General features: G+C 36.2%; 1 protein-coding gene across 1 annotated transcript in view; it reads left to right on the top strand.

Annotated features, from left to right (window-relative positions):
• The window catches only part of LOC136040940 (E3 ubiquitin-protein ligase MYCBP2-like), a gene marked incomplete in the record, with an annotated part of 337503 nt that overhangs the window by 8527 nt on the left and 304780 nt on the right, over positions 1-24196 (top strand). Inside the window, 1 exon segment of the mRNA XM_065725378.1 lies at positions 16603-16770. Coding sequence (XP_065581450.1) covers positions 16606-16770 — 165 coding nt within the window.

Genomic DNA, 24196 nt, shown 5'->3' with positions numbered 1-24196 from the left:
CATGGAGTAATAGCCCAATGCCCTATGCCAAACTATGATAATTCTCATTGAATCTTCCAAAAACTGTGCAATGAGCTTTTATCGATAGAGGTTGGGAACAAGTAGGAACTGATATCTATTCCCTCTTTATTCCTGGGAATATTTTGATCTATGCCCATATTATTGGTGCTAGAGGGGGGGGGGGGGGGTAATACTGCCTCTCCTATTGCAACAATCTTTTTCCATTTATCATAAAATATTACATTTACATGCCTATCAGAACAGGGGTTTAAAAGGCAAGATATCAGGACTCTTTTCAGGTTTTTTTTGGGGGGAGGGTGAGGGTGACGGCAAGAGTCACAAGGAGCTTTGTTTTCAGTGATTTTAAATTGTAATGGTTATATTTTCTATTCAGTGTTTCAATATATTTAAATGCATTTATACATTGTATTTAAACATAAGAGAATCTTGTTGTAGAGATAATGAGGGCATCATCCATGTAGAAGATCAAAAATTAAACAGAATTTTCATCCTGATGAACAGTAAAACATCTTTCTGTCCACCCAAAAATCTATTGTAAAAATATTATTAAAGACTTATTCAACAAAACTACTGTTCATCACAAATTTTGACTCAACATTCAAATTTTGTCAAATTTTTCAATTAAACTCTTGCTGAATCCATAAGCAGAAAACATGAAAAAAGGGACACTAGCAAATAAATTAGAATTATTATACTATTCAATTATAAGCAAGGAGCAACACTCAAACTTAAAATGAATAGAAATTATTCTATATGATGTCTTCCTGGTTACAGGTTCAAAAACCTATGCATAATAAGAAATGGATTGAGGAGGGGATAGTCCCACTCATGTAAAGGATAATTTCTGTTTGTTTTAAGTTTTAATGTTGCTCCTTACTTTCAGTTAAAAAAGACCCGTTTTACAATTTTCGTTTAAGTTTTGTTATACACTAATATGTGCTCTTACTGTATTGTATCATGCTTGCAGCAATAGCTGCAACCTAGTAAAGAGCAAACACAGATCACAGAAACCAAAAGTTAAAAAATACATTTTAAAAGGAACTGCCTTGTGAAAAACGTGTGACTTTTAGCTGATTCAGGGATGGTAGCTATTATTTCTAGTAATCTTAATAGTAAAATTTTACTTGGAAACAAATGTGCAGGAAGTTTTGAAACAGATTTTGAAGTTTTAAATTGATTAAAAATTGATTTAAATAATCAAAATTCCGAGATTGCCATTTTATTGAACATAGTCGAAAAGCTTAAATATCTATGTCTTTGGAGATGACTTACTCCCCCGCAGTCCCCGCAGGAGGGGCTGCAAGTTACAAACTTTGACCAGTGTTCAAACAGTTTGTGGTAACGAACTGTAGTAAGGAGCGGCCTGGCTCAATATTTACCAAAACTCTAAAAAAAAAAACGGAATTTTGATACCAATAGCTACATCAAAAGAATAGCATTTTAATGCTGATTTTAAATATATAAGTTTCATCAAGTTTAGTGTTACCCATCAAAAGTTACGAGCCTGAGAAAATTTGCCTCATTTTAGAAAATAAGAGGAAACACCCCCTAAAAGTCATACGATCTTAACGAAAATCACACCATTAGATTCAGCGTATCAGAGAACTCTACAGCAGAAGTTTCAAGCTCCTATCTACAAAAATATGGAATTTTGTATTTTTTGCCACAAGACAGATCACGGGTGCGTGTTTATTATTTTTTTTTCCCAGTGGTGATTTTATCGACCCAGTGGTTCTATAATGTCGCGAGATGGCTCATTCTAACGGAAATTAAAAGTTCTAGTGCTCTTTTTAAGTGACCAAAACAATTGAAGGGCACCTAGTTCCCCTCCCATGCTCAAGTTTCCCCAAATTCACCGGATCAAAATTCTGAGATGGCAATTTTATTGAACATAGTCGAAAAGCCTAACTGTGTCTTTGGAGACGACTTACTCCCCCAATGTCCCCGTGGGAGGGACTGCAAGTTACAAACTTTGACCAGTGTTCAAACAGTTTGTGGTAACGAACTGTAGTAAGGAGCGACCTGGCTCAATATTCACCAAAACTCTAAAAAAAAAAACGGAATTTTAATATCAATAGCTACATCAAAAGAATAGCATTTTAATGCTGATTTTAAATATATAAGTTTCATCAAGTTTAGTGTTACCCATCAAAAGTTACGAGCCTGAGAAAATTTGCCTCATTTTAGAAAATAAGGGGAAACACCCCCTAAAAGTCATACGGTCTTAACGAAAATCACACCATTAGATTCAGCGTATCAGAGAACCCTACAGCAGAAGTTTCAAGCTCCTATCTACAAAAATATGGAATTTTGTATTTTTTGCCACAAGACAGATCACGGGTGCGTGTTTATTATTATTTTTATTTTTTTTTTTCCCAGTGGTGATTTTATCGACCCAGTGGTCCTATAATGTCGCGAGATGGCTCATTCTAACGGAAATTAAAAGTTCTAGTGCTCTTTTTAAGTGACCAAAACAATTGAAGGGCACCTAGTTCCCCTCCCATGCTCAAGTTTCCCCAAATTCACCGGATCAAAATTCTGAGATGGCCATTTTATTGAACATAGTCGAAAAGCCTAACTGTGTCTTTGGAAATGACTTACTCCCCCAATGTCCCCGTGGGAGGGACTGCAAGTTACAAACTTTGACCAGTGTTCAAACAGTTTGTGGTAACGAACTGTAGTAAAGAGCGACCTGGCTCAATATTCACCAAAACTCTAAAAAAAAACGGAATTTTGATACCAATAGCTACATTAAAAGAATCGTCTTTTAATGCTGATTTTAAATATATAAGTTTCATCAAGTTTAGTCTTACCCATCAAAGGTTACGAGCCTGAGAAAATTTGCCTTATTTTAGAAAATAGGAGAAACCACCCCCTGAAAGTTATAGAATCTTAACGATCACATTCAGCGTATCAGAGAACCCTACTGTAGAAGTTTCAAGCTCCTATCTACAAAAATGCGGAATTTTGTATTTTTTGTCAGAAGGCAAATCACGGATGAGCGTTTTTTTTTTTTTTTTTTTTTTTTTTTTTTTTTTTTTTTTTTTTTTTTTTTTTTTTTTTTTTTTTTAAGGGGTGACCGTATCGACCCAGTGGTCCTAGGATGTTACGAGATGGAGCATTCTAACGGAAATGAAAAGTTCTAGTCCCCTTTTTAAGTGACTGAAAAAATTGGAGGCCACCTTGGCCCCTTCCCACGCCAATTATTTTCCCAAAATGACTGGATCAAAATTCTTAGATAGCAATTTTATTCAGAATAGTCTAAAAACCTTATATCTGTGTCTTTGGGGACGACTTACTCCCCCATAGTCCCCGTGGGAGGGGCTACAAGTTACAAAGATTGACTGGTGCTTATATATAGTAATGGTTATTGGGAAGTGTACAGACGTTTTGAGGGGGATTTTTTGGTTGGGGGAGGGAGAGTTGTTGAGAAGAGGGACATATGCTGGGGAAACTTTTCCATGGAGGAATTTGTCTTGGGGGGAAGAAAATTTCCATGAAGGGAGTGCAGGATTTTCTAGCAAAAAAAAAAACAATGAAAAAATAAATATGAAGAAGTTTTTTCAACTGAAAGTAAGGAGCAGCATTAAAACTTAAAACGCACAGAAATTATTACGCATATGAGGGGTTCACTTCCTCCTAATACCAATTAATACCATTGCTAAAGCCATTTAGCCCAAAAAATTAATATGCAAATTTTGTTTTAATTATTCATATGCGGAGAGCCAAAATCCAAACATGTATTAATTCAAAAACGTTCAGAAATTAAATAAAAAAATTTTTTAACTGAAATTAAGGAGCGACATTAAAGCTTAAAACGAACAGAAATTAATCCCTATATGAAACTCCTCACTCCTCAAGGCCCCGCTCTTTACGCTAAAGTTATTTTTCTGTTTTGAAAAGTAGAGTTGAGAGGAAGAGTCAAACTTTAGCGTAAAGAGTGGGGCGTTGAGGAGGGAACAGTCCGTTTTATATACGGATTAATTTCTATTCGTTTTAAGTTTTAATGTCGCTCCTTATTTTCAGTTTTTTATTTAATTTGCAGATTCGCCTCTCAAGGCTTAAAATATTGACAGAAGGCAGGTTTTACTTGGTGTCTATTTAATTCAACAGATGAACAAAAACGAAACCCGTACTTAAATCCTATCAAACAGTTCGTGGTAACGAACTGTAGTAAGGAGCGAACCGGCTCAATAGTAAACGAAACTCTAAAAAACGGAATTTCGATGCTAAAGGATATATCAAAAGAATCGGATTTTTATGCTGATTTCAAATATATAAGTTTCATCAAGTTTAGTTATTGTCATCAAAAGTTACGAGCCTGAGAAAAATTGCCTTATTTTGGAAAATAGGGGGTAACACCCCCTAAAAGTCATAGGATCTTAACGAAAATTACACCATCGCATTCAGCGTATCAGAGAACTCTATAGAAAAAATTTCAAGGTCTAATCTACAAAAATGTGGAATTTCGTATTTTTTGCCAGAAGACAAATCACGGGTGCGTGTTTATTTGTTTTTTTTTTGTTTTTTTTTTGTTTTTTTTCCAGGGGTCATCGTATCGACCAAGTGGTCCTAGAGTGTTACAAGAGGGCTCATTCTAACGGAAATGAAAAGTTCTAGTGACCTTTTTAAGTGACCAAAAAAATTGGAGGGCACCTAGGCCCCCTCCCACGCTCATTTTTTTCCCAAAGTCAACGGATCAAAATTTTGAGATAGCCATTTTGTTCCGCATAGTCGAAAACCATAATAACTATGTCTTTGGGGATGACTTACCCCCCACAGTCCCTGGGGGAGGGGCTGCAAGTTACAAACTTTGACCAATGTTTACATACAGTAATGGTTACTGGGAAGTGTACCGACGTTATCAGGGGGATTTTTTTGGTTTGGGTGTGGGGTTCAGGGGAGGGGGCTATATGGGAGGATCTTTCCTTGGAGGAATATTTCATGGGGGAAGAGAAATTCAATGAAAAGGGCGCAGGACTTTCTAGCATTACTATAAAAAAAAACAATGAAAATATAAACACGAAAAAGTTTTTTCATTTGAAAGTAAGGAGAAGCACTAAAACTTAAAAAAGAACAGAGATTATTACGCATATGAGGGGTTCTAAAAATACTTTAGCATAAAGAGCGAGGTATTTAGGAGGAGATAAACACTTCACTCTTTATGCTAAAATTTTTTTAAATAATTTCAACTATTTATTCTACGGCCTTTCTGATTCAGGGGTCATTCTTAAAGAATTGGGATAAAACAAGATTTAGTGTGAAGAGCGAGGTATTAACGAGAGGACCAACCCCCTCATATGTATAATCAAAAATATAAGAATATAAAAGTTTGTTACGTAAGTTAATTCTTAAGTTACGTATTTTTTTTTTACTAATAAAAACGTTCGTTAAAAATAAAAGATCTAGTTGCCTTTTTAAGTAACCGAAAAATTGGAGGGCAACAAGACCTCCTTCCCCACCCCTTATTTCTCAAAATCGTCTGATCAAAACTAAGAGAAAGCCATTTAGCCAAAAAAAGAATTAATATGCAAATTTCATTTTAATAATTTATGTACGGAGAGCCAAAATCAGTCATGCATTAATTAAAAACAGAAATTAAATAAAAAAAAACAAGTTTTTTTAAATGAAAGTAAGGAGCGACATTAAAACTTAAAACGAACAGAAATTACTCCGTATATGAAAGGGGCTTTTCCTCCTCGAAACCCCGCTCCTTGCGCTAAAGTTTGATTCTTTCTCGCAACTCTACTGTTTAAAACAATAAAAAACTTTAGCGTAAGGAGCGGGGTGTCGAGGAGGAAAAGCCCCTTTCATATACGGAGTAATTTCTGTTCGTTTTAAGTTTTAATGTCGCTCCTTACTTTCATTTAAAAAAAAACTTGTTTTTTTTTATTTAATTACAAAAGAAAAACCTGCCAAAGGATTATAAACGCATAAATAACTAACGGTACAGCAGGCATTATTGGAATAAACCATGAGCACAAAATGAAAAAGAAATTGGGAAAAGAAAAGAAAAAAATGAAAAGTAATGACCTGACAAAGGCATTTACAAATCAAGAAAAATATTAAAAAATCACATGCTAATACATTCATGCAAATAATTTATTTTACGGATACGAGTTTCACCCGGTCGGCTAGAACTAGTCCATGATCAGGCCAAACACTTCTTTGGTCAATGGTGCTATGAGTCGCGTCTAAGATCGTGACGCTTTTTAGTTAGGTTTTCAGACACAAATATACCTGGCTTAGCCAACTTACTTTTCGCTGCAAACACTTTTCGGGCAATGTTCAAGCTTCAAATTTTACTAGGATGGGGGCAATTTTTCACATTCTCCGTTTGACTAGCATGCATACGGAATCGATTAGCCTTTAGGAGATCTATTTATTTTGGAATCTTGGAAGCCCAAGATCTGTGTTATTACTTCCATGAGATTATCCATCAATTCCACATTGGGGTTTGGTTTCTAACTATAGAAAATTAGGGTATCAAAAAGGTATCCTGGTGAAGTTGGTCAACCCTGTCTTCTACTTCAGAAATTTTATTTTCAAGCAGAGTCAATGCATTATGAAGTCTTTGAAGGGTTATTTTATTTTATTTTCAAGTTTGGCATTATATTCAAGGGAATGGAATTATAAACTTCTTCACAATACCTTCGCTGGTAATTTCCGAAGCTCGGTGATCTTTCATTGTGTCTGACACAACACGAGAAATATCACTCGTTAGGTCCAACTTAGTGTTCATTAGTTCCTCTTTGGTTTCATTTATTATTTCCTTTAAAGTTGATGCTGCTACAGAAGTCGGAGTTGACGACACTATTCTCGATTTCGCTTTAGTTTTCATGGGTAGTGATAAGTAAATTTTACTTTGAGTCTTGAAAATATCAGGGAATAAGCGCTGCTCTTCAAAAGCCTTATTTACATATTTATCTGCCCTTGTAAAAGCTTCTTTAAATTGGTCATTCCAGTTGCGGATTTTGCCATTTTACGATCTTCAGTCGCGAGGGGGGGGGGACACTTTAGGTAACAAGCTTCAACAACAAATCGTTTCAATTTGCCACCCCAAAGTACTCACGTTAGTCATATGCGCTTGGTTTTTAACGCAAGCTCATCAAATTTCAGCAAGTACTATATTTGATTCAATTTAAAACTTGTTTAGCTCTTCACTCTTTGAACTCGGACAGTGAACTGAACTCAAAGAGCGAACTGATAGAGGTATTAAAGATATGCGAAAAACGGACCTATTTTACAATCTTGATGCGCGTACTGTTTTTTGATTTTCTTTAGCACCCTCCTGACGATTCCCTTAAAGTTTCAACTTGATACCCATAGCAGCTCCTTGGATACCCTATTGACGTGCTGAGTGCACGTAGGGTTTATTGATTTAATTCATCCCTCCTATGTGATATTGCAGATGCTGTATTTAGAAATTATGGATGCATCAAGTTTCTTCTGATATGATTCAACACACCACTCAACATGCACTGAAAGTTGAAGCTTAATACCTTCAGCTATTCCTTAAATATTGTAGATACACCCTTTTGACCACCTAGATACACATAGTGTCTTTTGACTTAATTCAACATCTTTCTCAGCATTCCCTGAGAGTTTCAACCTAACACCATTAGTAATTCCTAAGAAATTGCACATATGCCTTTTTGGCAATGCTCGGCATAGTCCCCGGAAAATACCCCTGCCCCCGGAAAATCCCTCCCTGTAGGCAATTCCGTTTTGGAAAATTCCTCCATACACAAAATTGAGTAACCAAAGGGAAAGTATGACAAATAGAAATAATGAAGAAAAGAAAGAATTTTGGAATAGTCTACCTAAGCTCCAAAACATAGGCAAAATATATGGTGTAGAATATCCTTTAGTATTTTCTTTTACATTTTTAGTTCCTTTAAAGGTTGAGATATCATATTAGGTTATGTTACTATGTTATATAGGTTAATTACTTCCTATGGACTTAATCTGTTTGCAACAACTATAGTACATGGTATCATATAGAATTTAATATTTAATTCCTCTTTATTTTCGATTACGTTTTTGATCTAAACATTTATTATTGTGCAAGCGGCCGGGGGGGGGATAATATTACCCCTTCCATTGCAACAGTCTTATTCTATGTAGCATAAAACATTGCATTCACATGCATAGCAGTACAGAGGTTTAAAAGGTGAAGTATCAAGAACCTCGAAGTTTTTTTTTGGGGGGGAGAGGGATATTAGAAGTACAAGTGCTACGAGAAGGTTTGCTTCCATCGATTTTAGAAGATAATATTTATCCTTTCCTAGTTATATGTAATATTCCATCGTATTTAAACATATGAATACAATGTACTTAAACATCAGAGCCCTATTATAAGAACAATGGTATAAACTGTATGAACATGTGACAATAGTACCCCTTTCCGCCCACCCAACATTCTGTAGTAAAATTAGGCCCTTCGCACGACTGGAATTAAATACAATCATAAATAAAAAATAAGTTATTTCAGTTGAAAGTAAGGAGTAGCATTAATACTTGAAGAAGTAAACATTTTTCCTGTACACAGGGGAAGGGGATGGTTGGCTGTCTCCTCAACCCCTTGCTCTTTATGCTGAAGTTGCCTCTATGAAAAGAATTGCCTCTATGCTAAAGTTGCCTCTACGAAAATATGACATTTTGTGTTTTTTGCCAGAAAAATGAAAGTTTTTCTTCCCAGGGTGATCGTATCGAGCCTATGATCTTATAATATCGAGAAAGGGCTCATTCGAACGGAAATCAAAAGTTCTAGCGTCCTTTTAAATAACCAAAAAGGTTGGAGGGCAACTTGCCACCCTCCCACGCGCTTTTTTCCTTACAACATCTGATCAACGTTTTGATATAGCCATTTGGTTCAGCGTATCTAAAAGGTACAAGAACCATGCCTTTGAGGATGAAATGACCCCATAGACCTTGGGGAAAAAGCTGTAAGTTAAGTAATTTGTCCATTGTTCACATGTAGAAATTGTTGTTGGGAAATATGTGGGAAGTTTTTTTTTTTTGGTTTTTTTTTTTGCATACGGAGGAATTTCCTTTGGGGGGAATTCCTCGGGGAGACTTTAAGCAAGGGGGAGGGAATCCTGGCATGATCTAAAACAGTCAGAAATTAAATTAAAAATAAGTTTTCAACTGAAGATGATGAGCAGCATTAAAGCTTAAAACAAACATTAATTCATCCATGTATGAGGGGATGTCCCTTCCGTGACCATCACTGCCTACGCTAAAATTTGACTTTTTGTCCAGTCTAAGAAATACTGCTGAAACACAAAGGTCTTTGAATGGGAATAAGAAGTATTTTTTTTAAAGACTTAAAGACTTCGGCGTAAAGAGCGAGAAAAGATTATTTTTATATAAGGAGATCTTTATGGACGGTAATTATATGGGGGGGCCGGGGGAATGGTCTAGGAGGAATTTTTTTGGTGGAGGATTGTCCAAAGGGGGTAGTGTTCAGGCAGAATTAGACAGGGATCAGGGAGCAAAGTGCACAACTTTGGAGGTTGACATTATAGTAGCCCTCAAAGTTTCAACCTAATACCCCCAGTCATTCTCGAGATATTGCTGAGGTGTCTTATGGGCAAGCATACATACATTTCCTTTTGATTTAGTTTTAAAGCATAATGGGCAAATTGCATAACTCTGGGAGGTTGCCATTCCCTATATTCCTAGTGACATGGTCACTGGACCGTTCTACCATGCTGAACAAAATGGATGTCTCAGAATTTTGATTGAATGTGTTTGAAAAATGAACGGGCTTGGATGGAAGGACGCTTACCCCCCCCCCCCCCCCTCAATCACTTCTGACTCTTGGAAAGAGCACTAGAACTTCTAATTTCCAATCGAATTAGCTCCTTTAAAAGTTTCAATGATATTGTTAGCTATTATAGAGTGGTGCTGCCTATGATATTGCTTATATGCTCTTTTGAAAACCTGCATACATACAGTTTTTTCGTTTATTTGAAACTACCCCTAAATTTTCCCTAAAAGTTTCACCTTAACACCCTAAGCGTCATTAGTTACAGTAACTATAGTGGTAGTATTAACAGTATACAATAGTATTGACTAGCAAGAAGTGCCTTCTGGCTAGTTAAAAATCCGCCACAGCTTAACTTCTAAAGGTATTTCTAGAAACATACACCATAATACCCTTTAGTTTGCGTAATAGCAATAGTTTTAGTAGTACTAGTAGCAGTATACACATGGCACCTTTGGTTTTTCAACATATTTTTCAACACACGCTGAAAGTTTTGACTAAATACCACCAACCGTTCCTGAAGCATTTCTAATATGTCCTCCTGACAATCTGTGTGGGCATTGCATGTTTCGATTTAGTTTAATACTGTTTCAATGTTTCCTAAAATTTTCGCCCTGATGCCCTTATCTTTATTAGCAGTAATAGCAGTAGCAGTAGTAGCGAGTAGATTAGTAACAGTAACCATAGCTTTAGTAGCAGTAGTAGTAGTAGTAGAAGTAGTAATAATAGTAGAAGTAGCATTAGGATGCCAGTATTTTTCTTCTGGTTATTTCAGCATCCCCACAATAAGTCCTGTCAGTTTCAACTTCACCAAACTGTTCCTAAGATATTTCTGATGTGTTCTCTTGACAACCGGTATGGGCATAGTGTTTTTCGATTTATTTTCATACAGTTTCAATATATCCCAAATTTTTGCCTTATTACCCTTTTTGCTTTAGTAGTAGCAGTTGAATTAACAGTAGTAGCCTTAGCTTTAGTGGTAATAGTAGTAGTAGAAGTAGTAATAATAGTAGCAGTAGTAGTAGTATGAGGAGAAGCAATAGTATTAGGATGCAAATATTTTCTTTTGGTTTGTTCATCATCCACCACAGGAAGCCATGTTAGTCTCAACTGCACACGCTGTTCCTAAAATATTGTTGTTACGCCCTTTTGACAACCTGCATAGAGACGGCGTGTTGTGATTCAGTTAACCCTCCTCCTCTAAATTCCTTGAAAAATCCACCTTCATGCCCTTAGGCATAGTTGTAATAGTAGTCAAAGTAGTAGAATCGGTATTACTACTAGCACTATTAATAGTAACAGTGGTAGTACTAGTAGCAGCAGTAGTATTAATATATTGTCTTTTGGTCAGTAGAATATCTCTCTTGTCAAGTCCTGGAAGTTAAAGACTGGATTAAAGACTGGGAGGGGGGGTAAAGGTCACTAGAACTTCCAATCCAATGAGCTCCATCTGATCCGAAGTTTATACGACCACCCTTTCCATGATAACCTTTATGCCCTGGGGCATATTTTACAACCCTTGCCTCTGCAGGGTTGTGCCCACCCTTAAGATATTGTTATATGCTCTTTGGTCTATTGTGAACAAAACAGCTATCCCACAATTTCTATGCTCTTTGGGGAAAAGAGGATGTCTGAGAGGGGAGGCTAGTTTTCATCCATCTCCTTTGACTCTTAAAAGGGAACTAGAACTATACGTTTCTAATCAAATGATCCTCTCTAAAGTTCACACGACCAGCCCTTCCATCAAAACCTTATATTTCCTCGGGGCATAACTTAAAACCCTTACCCCCAGACTCTGGGGGGGGGGTGTCAACTGTAAAGGCCTTGGATGTGATCGTGTGACTCTCGGACCGGTTTTTGAACAAATGGCTATCTCAAATTTCTGTTGGATACATTTTAGGAAAATACGACGGGGGGGGGGCTAGCTACCCTCCGATCATTTAGACTCTGGAAAAGGAAACGAGAGCTTCTAATATCAAACCCAATGGCCCCCCTCCGAAGTTTATGTGACCGAAGTTCAGTACGGTCGTATAACTTCAGATTTATGCAATTTTAATTTCAGCATTCTTGCAATAAATAAAAGTTTTCTCTATTGCGTAACTACTGAATTCATTCTTCAAATAATTCAGAATATAATTCTTTTTCAACAGTGGTTCTTCAAAAACTCTTTGCTCTTTGATCTTCGTATTCTTTGTTCCTTTTTTTCAAAATGGCTGATAAAGAAGTCTCTATCGTAAATGACAATTAAACAAAAAAAAACAAGTTTTTTTTTAAAATGAAAGTAAGGAGCGACATTAAAACTTAAAACGAACAGAAATTACTCCGTATATGAAAGGGGCTTTTCCTCCTCAACGCCCCGCTCTTTACGCTAAAATTTTTACTGTTTTAAAATGTAGAGTTAAGAGAAAGAGTCAAACTTTAGCGTAAAGAGCGGGGCGTTGAGAAGGAAAATCCCCTTTCATATACGGAGTAATTTCTGTTCGTTTTAAGTTTTAATGTCGCTCCTTACTTTCATTTAAAAAACTTGTTTTTTTTTATTTAATTAATTTCAAACATGAAACTTTTCCTATGATATTGCTCATATGACTCTTTCTCTTAACTCTACATTTTAAAACAGTAAAAAACTTTAGCGTAAAGAGTGGGGCGTTGAGGAGGAAAAGCCCCTTTCATATACGGAGTAATTTCTGTTCGTTTTAAGTTTTAATGTCGCTCCTTACTCTCATTTAAAACAACTTGTTTTTTTTTTTTGTTTAATTTCTGGACTCTTTTGAATTAATGCATGTTTTGATCTTGGCTCTCCGCACATAAATAATTAAAACGAAATTTGCATATTAATTTTTTTGGGCTAAGTGGTTTTTTCTAGTTTTAACCGAAAGATTTTGAGAAAAAAGGAGAGAGGGAGGAGGCCTAGTTGCCCTCCAATGTTTCGATTACTTAAAAAGGCAACTAGAACTTATAATTTTTTACGAACGTTTCCATAAGTAAATAATATACGTAACTTACGAATTAAATTACGTAGCGAACTTCTATATTCGTATGTTTTTATTGCGTATATGAGGGGCCTCACCCCTCGTCGATACCTCACTCTTTACATTAAAGCTTAAATTTTGTCCCAATTCCTTAAAAATGACCCCTGAATCACAAAGGCCTTAGAAAAAATAGTTGAAATTACTATAAATACTTTAGCGTAAAGAACGAGGTATTACGAGGAGGTAAGCCCCTCATATGCGTAATAATTTCTGTTAGTTTTAAGTTTTAGTGCTGCTTCACACTTTCAGCAGAAAAAACTTTTCATATTTATTTTTTCATTGTTTTTTTTTAAATAATGCTGGAAAATCCTGCGCCCCCTCTATTGGAAGTCTCTTCCCCCATGAGAAGTTACTCCATGGAAAGATCGCCCACGTAACCCTCCCCCCTCCTCAACTCTCCCCCCAAAGCAAAAAGTCCCCCTGGAAACGTCTGTACACTTCTCAGTAACCCATTACTATATCAAACAGTTCGTGGTAACGAACTGTAGTAAGGAGCGACCCGGCTCAATAGTAACCGAAACTCTAAAAATTGTAATTTTGATACCGATAGTTACATCAAAAGAATCGCATTTTAATGCTAATTTTAAATGTATAAATTTCATCAATATCAGTTATACCCATCAAAAGTTACGAGCCTGAGAAAATTTGCCTCATTTTAGAAAATAGGGGAAACACCCCCTAAAAGTCATACGATCTTAACGAAAATCATCAGATTCAGCGTATTAGAGAACCCTATTGTAGAAGTTTCAAGCCCCTATCTACAAAAATGTGGAATTTCTTCCACATTTTTGTAAATGTAGAAAAAATTGTAAATCATTCTAACGGAAATTAAAGGTTCTAGTGTTCTTTTTAAGTTACCGAAAAAATTGAAGGGCATCTAGGCCCCCTCCCACGCTCATTTTTTCCTCAAAGTCACCGGATCAAAATTCTGAGATTGCCATTTTATTCACCATAGTCGAAAAACCTAATAACTATGTCTTTTGGGACTTACTCCCCCGCAGTCCCCTTGGGAGGGGCTGCAAGTTACAAACTTTGACCTGTGTTTACATATAGTAATGGTTACTGGGAAGTGTAGAGACGTTTTCAGGGGGATCTCTCTGGCTGGGTGGTCGAGTTGAGGGGAGGGGTTACGTGGGAGGATCTTTCCATGGAGGAACTTCTCATGGGGGAAGAGACTTTCAATGGAGGGGGCGCAGGATTTTCTAGCATTATTTAAAAAAAAACAATGAAAAATGAATATGAAAAGTTTTTTCCACTGAAAGTGACGAGCAGCATTAAAATTGAAAACGAACAGAGATTATAACGCATATGAGGGGTTTACCTCATTGTAATACCTCGCTCTTTACGCTAAAGTATTTTTAGTAATTACAACTACTTATTCTACGACCTTTGTGATTCAGGAGCCATTTTTAAGGAATTGGGACGAAATTTAAGCTTTAGTGTAAAGAGCGAGGTATCGACGAGGGGCGATCCCCCTCATATACGCAATAAAAACATACGAATACAGAAGTTCGCTAAGTAAGTTAATTCGTAAGTTACGTATATTTTTTACTTTTGAAAACGTTCGTAAAAAAATTAAAGTTAATGCCTTTTTAAGTAATCAAAAATTGGAGGGCAACCAGGCCTCCTCCCTCGCTCCTTTTTTCTCAAAATCTTCTGATTAAAACTATGAAAAAGCCATTTAGCCAAAAAAATTAATATGCAAATTTCGTTTTAATTATTTATGTGCGTAGAGCCAAAAGCAAAACATACATTAATTCAAAAACGTCCAGAAATTAAACCAAAAAAACAAGTTTTTTAAATGAAAGTAAGGAGCGACATTAAAACTTAAAACGAACAGAAATTACTCCGTATATGAAAGGGGCTTTTCCTCCTCGATTCCCCGCTCTTTACGCTAAAGTTTTTTACTGTTTTAAAAAGTAGAGTTAAAAGAAAGAGTCAAACTTTAGCGTAAAGAGCGAGGCGTTGAGGAGGAAAAGCCCCTTTCATATACGGAGTAATTTCTGTTCATTTTAAGTTTTAATGTCGCTCCTTACTTTCATTTAAAAAACTTTTTTTTTTATTTAATGTAAACACAGGTCAAAGTTTGTAACTTGCAGCCCTTCCCACGTGGACTGCGGGGGAGTAAGTCGTCCCCAAAGACATAGTTATTAGGTTTTTCGACTCTGGTGAATAAAATGGCTATCTCAGAATTTTGATCCAGTGACTCTGGAGAAAAAATGAGCGTGGGAGGGGGCCTAGGTGTCTTCCAATTTTTTGGTCACTCAAAAAGGACACTAGAACTTTTAATTTCCATAAGAATGAGCCCTTTTGCGACATTCTAGGACCACTGAATCGATACGATCACCCCTGGAAAAAAAACAACAAAAACACCAAAAACAAAAAAACAAATAAACACGCATCCGTGATTCGTCTTCTGGCAAAAAATGTGAAATCCCACATTTTTGTAGATAGGGGCTTGAAACTTCTACAATATGGTTCTCTGATACGCTGTATCTTATGGTGTGATTTTCGTTAAGATCGAATGACTTTTATGGGCTGTTTCCCCTTATTTTCTAAAATGAGGCAAATTTTCTCAGGCTCGTAACTTTTAATGGGTAAGACTAATCTTGATGAAACTTATATATATATATAAAATCAGCATTAATATGCGATTCTTTTGATGTAACTGTTGGTATCAAAATTCCATTTTTTTAGAGTTTCCGTTACTATTGAGCCGGGTCGCTCCTTACTACAGTTCGTTACCACGAACTGTTTGACAAAGCCTTTGTTTTGGGCCTTCTGAACCTGTGAAATTCCTGCCTTCTACACTAGCTACAAGAATGCTGTTACAAAATCGTTTAATTCTTATCAGGAAAGCTCTGTCTGGTTAATTTTACGTTTGCTTTAACTTTACTGAAACCCAGCTATTGTTATGGCTCCTATTTCAGAAGGGAGACCTTGCACCGAGATTACCCAGGAAATTTTTTACTTGTTCTATCTTCACAACGGGTCCCAGATTAACTACATCTCTGCTCTCTTCCTCCGAATAGCTTAATATAGTCGTAGACTACATCGAAAAGTGAAATTAACATTGTGAATCAACTGTACTTGAAAAATAAGTACAAATAAAAAGAAAAATGCAAAGCCGCGAAACCATCAAACCTTATGATTGTAGCCTAGAGTTATGTCCTTGCAGTATAGGGTGGTAGCTGGTATGCAAATAAGTTAAAAGCAAATAAAAATTCACTTGAGTTTTTCTGATAAGAATGAACTAAGAATTTCGTTGTTATTGTACTGGCAGGGCCCTAACCGAGCTAAGGTAATGCAAGCAAACTAACCTGGCCTTGCTTGTTTGACTATTTTCATCAGGAAATTAGGAACCGAAAATTTTCTGAAAGGACGTTATTCCAAGATGTGTTTGAATAGGCTCTAGGGGCTGAAAAGTCAACTACTATGTTATCAGACAAGTCAGAACCAATGCATCGGTACTTTTTTGTTTTATGATGAAAATCTTGCACACTATTCTCTTTTGAAACCATGAAATATTACCTTCAAAATTTAGTTCTGGTTCACAGTTTCAATCTTCTTTAAATTTATATGTTTTAATAATGTACAAAACTTAAAGAGATTTTGATCATGCTAGCTGTTGCATTATTACTGACCAAATAGAATAAAATAGCTTAGAATATCATTAATTAGACCTAATCACAGTGCTAAAAATCAAAGTTGCAGATGTTTTCCCAAGTTGAATAGCCGTCTGGAAATTTATCTTGTTTTATATTTTTGCTCGTTTCACAGGACATGCATGCTATGGATATTACACTTCAGACAAATCCTTCCGTGTTTGCCTGTTTTGCTGCAATCCGCCATGCAGTTTTTATCAACAAGCAAAGTAGCAGTTTTGATAGTCCCTTCAGTGTCCAAGATGGAGAAGACAAAGCATTTGATACCATTCATCTCCCTAAGGTACTCTCAATCCAACATTATTTGGAGCTTGGCTCTTAGGTTTTCTTTTCCATTTGCCTTTTTTTTGCTCCAAGCATGCTTCAAGCTGGCTTCAAGCCAACATCGAAAATATTGGTGCAAAAAGCATGCAAAATATTCCAATCGAGAGAAAGATTCTTAATTTAAGCCTTTAATTTTTTAAAACGTACTTGAAACATGTTTGAAAAACAAACCAATGGCGTAACAAATTCTTGATTGAACCTTTTTTCTAGCCTTTTAACTTCGAAAATGTATTCTAAATAAGTTTACAGAACAAGCCAATAGCTAGAAAAATTTCTTGGTTTGCCTTGATGTTGGTCAGTAGGGTGATTTCAAGGCAAATCCTTGATTCATACTTGTTCCTTTGCAATGTCTACTAGCAATTATTTGTTACCGTACCCTGTATAAGCTGAATTGTTATCTAAAAAACTCCTAGGTAGCAATCTTTGGCAATGTAATAACTGGAAGAAAATCCAAAAATTATATATTAAATACTTTAAAATTAATTTTGTAGAATCTGCAAACACGTACACGTATATAAACTCAGTCAAATTAAAACTTGCCAATTTTTATTCTGACTCGGCAAAACGTGTGACATTGACGCTAAAACTCTATCAACACTTCAATTTTTAGAAAAACTCTAGATAATTTAGCAAACAGTTTTCCGATAGATTGGCAAATCCCAATTTTTAGCGAGTGTTTTTCCAAGACAGCAGAGACACTGGTAAAATCATGGGTCAGACAAATAGTTAAGTCTAATATAAAGAGCTAAATATTATTTATTATACAATACTAATACATGCAATACAGATTAAAAATTTAATTATTTTAAACCATTTTCATAAAAGTGAATTAAAATATAATTCTTCTGATAAACACATAATGTTTTCGATTTCATGTGTCAAATCAGGCTGATTTGGATCAGAGGTAAGGAACTTTCAAGACTACGAACCCTCAACTTAAAAAAGAGTGGTCGCACTAATGTGTATAGGTTTTGCTTGTGGCAAAATTGCTTATTTTGCTTGATTTACGTTTTCATAAGTAGGTGGATTTTAGTGTGCAAATTAGGCTTGCGCTCAGGGGTGTAATTTGCTATGGGGCATGGGGGCAACTGACCCTCCCAGGTATCAGTTTGCCTACTGCCTGGACCCCAGTTTGCCCTCCCCTAGCTGAAATTCAGTTTCTTCCAAAATTTTTGTCAAACTAACATAAACCTGCATAATTCAAGCACCAACAGATACAAATTAGTTTTTCAGCGCTTTTATAGTATGAAATACACTTATTGTAACAAATGGCTTATTTTTAGTTTGAACTGTCATTTCACGTGATTTGAGAAAATTGGCTCTAAATTTGCCCCTCCCCTCCAGGATTTTGACGAAATCATGCCATTGCTTGTGTTTGTTTGATTTAAGCAAAATCAGCAAGGTACAGAGATGATTCAATAACAATTCGAATTAATTCAAAGTTGCATCAGACGTATGTGTTTGTTGTAACAATTCCCTGACAGTGAAAATTATAAATGATTTCTAATTTGTGTCATATTTCGATTTTTTTTTAAGTTTATCACACGAAAATCGGAATATGAGCATCTTAAACAAACCCAATATATAGCCAATGCCTGTCACAAATGGCCTCTGGTTTCCACCATGGAGATAATGAGCATGTGGATTTGAAGACAAACATTGCAAACATTGCCTTAAGCGAATATGTCATATATGGCGTTTGATTCCCACCAAAGTAATTACTTAATGGTTTTTATGGCACATGGCATTAACCAAGTGACATATAGCGATCGCAAATTCTGTCAGTCCCAGTTTTGCTACTTTAGCCACTTCCAGGTAAGCTAGGACGATGATATTTGACAGGGTTATCAGGAACCAGACCGGATTAAAAAAGAAATAGTCGTTTTCCCGATTTGACCATCTGGGGGGAAGAGTGGGGGGCCGGTTAATACGGAAAAATAGAAAAAATGAGGTATTTTTAACTTACGAACGGGTGATGAGATCTTAATGAAATTTGATGTTTGGAAGGATCGTGTCTTAGAGCTCTTATTTTAAATCCCGACCAGATCCGGTGACATTGGGGGATTTGGAGGTGGGAACGTAAAATCTTGGAAAACGCTTAGAGTGGAGGGATCGGGATGAAACTTGGTTGGAAAAATAAGCAAATGTTGTAGATACGTCATTGACGTAACCTTACTGGATTCGCTCTCTTTGGGGGAGTTAGGGGGTGCGGTTCAGTGCTTTGGCGAGTTTGGTGCTTCTGGACGTGCTAGGACGATGAAAATTTGTAGGCGTGTCAGGGAGCTGCACAAATTGACTTAATAAAGTCGTTTTCCCCGATTCGACCATCGGGGGGGGGGGCTGAAGGGAGAGGAAAAATTAGAAAAAATGAGGTATTTATAACTTACGATTGGATGATCGGATCTTAATGAATTTTGATATTTAGCAGGACATCGTGACTCAGAGCTCTTATTTTAAATCGCGACTGCCATTAAGCCTCTGATTTTCCTTTTAAATCAATCTATTGATTCTTTGAATTTTGCTAGAGCTCATACCATATGAGCTCTTGGCTCTTCCGGCCTCGTCACAAGTGCCATATGAGCTCTTAGCTCTTGTTCAAACAGTTCCTGGTAACTGTTTGAACAACTGTCAAACAGTTCGTGGTAACGAACTGTAGTAAGGAGCGACCCGGCTCAATCGTAACCGAAACTCTAAAAAATGGAATGTTGATACCAATAGCTCAAAAGAATCGCATTTTAATGCTGATTTTAAATATACAAGTTTCATCAAGATGAGTTATACCCATCAAAAGTTACAAGCCTGAGAAAATTTGCCTCATTTTAGAAAATAGGGGGATACGCCCTCTAAAAGTCACACAATCTTAACGAAAATCACACCATCGGATTTAGCGTACCAGAGAACCTTATTGTAGAAGTTTCAAGTTCCTATCTACAAAAATGTGGAATTTCGCATTTTTTTGCCAGAAGACAGATCACGGATGCGTGCTTGTTTGTTTTTGTTTTTTTTTTCCCAGGGGTGAATGTATCGACTGAGTGGTACTAGGATTTTGTGAGAGGGCTCATTCTAACGGACATTAAAAGTTCTAGTGCCCTTTTTAAGTGACCGAAAAAATTGGAGGGCACCTAGGCCCCCTCCTGCGCTCATTTTTCCCCAAAGTCACCAGATCAAAATTCTGAGATAGCCATTTTATTCACCACAGTCGAAAAACCTAATAACTATGTCTTTAGGGGCGACTTACTCCCCCGCAGTCCCCGTGGGAGGGGCTGCAAGTTGAAAACTTTGACCTGTGTTTACATATAGTAATGGTTACTGGGAAGTGTACAGACGTTTTCAGGGGGATCTTTTTGGTTTAGGGGGGAGAGTCGAGGGGAGGGTGGTTACGTGGGCGGATATTTCCATGGAGAAACTTCTCATGGGGGAAGAGAATTTCAACGAAGGGGGCGCAGGGTTTTCTAGCTTTATTTGAAAAAACAATGAAAAAATAAATATGAAAAGTTTTTTCTACTGAAAGTAAGGAGCAGCATTAAAACTTAAAACGAACAAAATTATTACGGATATGAGGGGTTTACCTCCTCGTTATACCTCGCTCTTTACGCTAAAGTATTTTTAGTAATTTCAACTATTTATTCTGCGGCCTTTGTGATTCAGAGGTCATTCTTAAGGAATTGGGACATAATCTAAGCTTTAGTGTAAAGAGCGAGGTATCGACGAGTGTTGAACCCCCTCATATACGCAATACAAACCTACGAATATAGAAGTTCGTTACGTAAGTTAATTCGTAAGCTACGTATATTTTTTACCAATGAAAACGTTTGTAAAAAATTAAAAGTTCTAGTTGCTTTTTTAAGTAATCAAAAACTTGGAGGGCAACTGGGCCTCCTCCTTCGCTTCTTTTTTCTCAAAATCTTCCGATTACTTGCAATTAATTAATATGGAAATTTTGTTTTAATTATTTATGTGCGGAGAACCAAGATCAAAACATGCATTAATTCAAAAACGTCGGGAAATTAAATAAAAAAAATAAGTTTTTGTAACGGAAAGTAAGGAGCGACATTAAAACTTAAAACGAACTGAAATTACTCCGTATATGAAAGGGGCTTTTCCTCCTCAACGCCCCGCTCTTTACGCTAAAGTTTCTTACTGTTTTAAAAAGTAGAGTTAAGAGAAAGGGTCAAACTTAAGCGTAAAGAGCGAGGTGTTGAGGAGGAAAAGGCGTTGAGGAGTAATTTCTGTTCGTTTTAAGTTTTAATGTCGCTCCTTACTTTCCGTTACAAAAACTTGTTTTTTTTATTTAATTTGTAAAGGAGCGACCCGGCTCAATAGTAAATGAAACTCTACAAAACGGAATTTTGATACTAAAAGATACATTAAAAAAATCGGATTTTTATGCTGATTTTAAATATAAAAGTTTCATCAAGTTTAGTCTTTGTCATCAAAAGTTACGAGCCTGAGAAAATTTGCCTTATTTTGGAAAATAGGGGGAACTCCCCCTAAAAGCCATAGAATCTAAAAGCCATATAGAATCTAAAAGCCATATCTACAAAAATATGTAACTACGTATTTTTGCCAGAAGACCGATCACGGGTGCTTTTTTTCAGGGGGTCATTATATCGACCAAGTGGTCCTAATATGCCGCAAGAGGGCTCATTCGAACGGAAATGAAAAGTTCTAATGCCCTTTTGAAGTGACCATTAAAATACGCTCATTTTTTCCCAAAATCAACTGATCAAAATTTTGATATATCCATTTTGTTCAGCATAGTCGAAAACCATAATAACTATTTCTTTGGGATGACTTACTCCCCCACAGTCGCCGGGGGAGGGGCTGCAAGTTATAAACTTTGACCAGTGTTTACATACATTAATGGTTATTGGGAAGTGTACAGACGTTTTTCAGGGGGATCATTTTGGTTTGGGGGGGTTGAGGGGAGGGGGCTATGTGGGAGGATCTTTCCTTGGAGGAATATTTCATGGGGGAAGAGAAATTCAATGAAGGGGGCGCAGGATTTCCTTGCATTTTTATAAAAAAAAACAATGAAAAAATAAATATGAAAAAGTTTTTTCAACTGAAAGTAAGGAGCAGTATTAAAACTTAAAACGAACAGAGATTATTACGCATATGAGGGGCTCATCTCCTCCTAAATACCTCGCTCTTTACGCTAAAGCGTTTTTAGTAATTTCAACTATTTATTCTACGGCCTGCGGTCATTCTTAAAACAGTTGGGACAAAATTTAAGCTTTAGTGTTAAGAGTGAGGTATTAACGAGTGGACATACCCCCTCATATACATAATAAAAATATAACAATGTAAAAGTTCGCTACGTAAGTTAATTCTTAAGTTACGTATATTTTTTACTAGTAAAAATGTTCATTAAAAATTAAAAGTTCTAGTCGAATTTTTAAGTAACCGAAAAATTGGAGGGTAACTTCCTCCCCCACCCCTTTTTTTCTCAAAATCGTCTGATCAAAACTAAGAGAAAGCCATTTAGCCAAAAAAGAATTAATATGCAAATTTCATTTTGATAATTTATGTGCGGAGAGCCAAAATCAAACATGCATTAATTCAAAAACGTTATGAAATTAAATAAAAAAAACTAGTTTTTTAACTGAAAGTAAGGAGCGACATTAAAACTTAAAACTAACAGAAAATACTCCGTGTATGAAAAGGGCTGTTCCCTTCTAAACGCCCCGCTCTTTACGCTAAAGTTTGACTCTTTCTCTCAGTTCTACTTTATTAAACAGTAATAAACTTTAGCGTAAAGACCAGGGCGTTCAGAAGGGAATAGCCCCTTTCATGCACGGAGTAATTTCTGTTCGTTTTAAGTTTTAATGTCGCTCCTTACTTTCAGTTAAAGAAATAGTTTTCTTTTATTTAATAAAATGAAGAACTACCATTATTTGGCCGAAACAGCAAATATATATTGTTTTTTCTTTTTAACACAGTAAGTAGCCCATGAATTATTTGCAATGGATTCTATTTTCAATATCTTAAAACAAAACACAACTGCCGTTATCCTACATTTTTAATGGTGGCTTAAAATTTCCACAATATGTCGTCCATGTCGATTGTAAATCCGACATTTACAGTTTTTGAATGACCTCTGGCAAAATAGCATTAATTCAGGTATTCAGAAAATCACATAAGATATTTTCACTCTTTGAATAGTGAGAAGGTCTAGAAAGTGGGAAAAACATTGTGGGAAGTTATTTGAATGGTCAATGTTTAGTTTCAAATAAACTTACGTATTTGGATTGGTATATTTCCAAATACTAATGCAGATGACACAGAAATAGATATCTGAGCGAAATTATTCGATAAACTAGTTTGCTCTAATAAATTAGGGTAAACCGCTTTGGGAAGCCTCCGATCATAAATAATTTATTTACTGATAACTAAAGCTGTTCAAGGGGGGGGGACCGGGACAGCTTCCCTGGGTGCCAAGGCTGGTGGGCACGGCTGGGGTTTACCTACTTTGATCACGTTTTTCACCTTGACTCGACCTTTTATTGCTTATGTTTGAGTTCTGATGGGGTGCTGTAATTAATTTTGCCCCAGGCACCAACATCCATTGGAACGGGTATAGTAATTCCTCTGCTGACAATGATTTAAATTCCTAAATTTAAATCTTGATTCTTTCTCCTCGACTTTCTGTGCTTCTTGTTGTTGGTGATTTTAACTTGCCTGGTATTAAATGCGCTTAAGACTCGGCCAATACATTTTTTAAAGATCTTTTTCTGCAAAAATCAGATTGATATTCCTGCCAATCTGTACGAGTCCAGCTAAGGTTGTATAGAATATAGTCTCATTTGTTCCTGATCTACCATTTGCAAAATTCCCAAGTGGTATTTGTAACTTTGATTTTCTCCCTCCATTAGGTAAAGTAACTATGTTATATTTTCCATTGAGTTTAAGCCAGTTTTAAATTTATCAGATGTTTAAGTGACTTGCTTTGACTACCCCAGAGGTATTCATTCTGCTGTTGGGAATTATATAAATTGTCGCAAATTGTCAAATAAGTTCCATGATACAGATCTATTGACCTGTTCTAAATTTGGCGTACTAGACTGTATTCTATGTGCTGGTCAGGATAAATTTATTCCTGTACAACAAGTTCCATGTAACCCATGGAGAAGGATGCTTCCCAAGTTTGTATCTGATTGATCCAGCAAAAGGAATTTGCCTAGTGTATCTTCTTGAATTTAAAAACTTGTGGTTCATGGTTGTTTTGTTAAGAAATACTAAATAACAAAAACGACATAGGCCTTTTTGTGATTGATTAGAAGCTCAACAATCTCTTCAGCAAAATCAAAGCCAAAAACGTTTTGGCTATATGTGAATATATAGAAATCAATGTTGTTCCCAGCTTTCCAAATTATAGACTAATT

The sequence above is a fragment of the Artemia franciscana genome, chromosome 2, assembly GCF_032884065.1.
Source record: "Artemia franciscana chromosome 2, ASM3288406v1, whole genome shotgun sequence".
Classification (NCBI taxonomy): domain Eukaryota; kingdom Metazoa; phylum Arthropoda; class Branchiopoda; order Anostraca; family Artemiidae; genus Artemia; species Artemia franciscana.
Note: the sequence above shows the minus strand (reverse complement) of the source record. Positions and strands in the feature narration are given on the sequence as shown.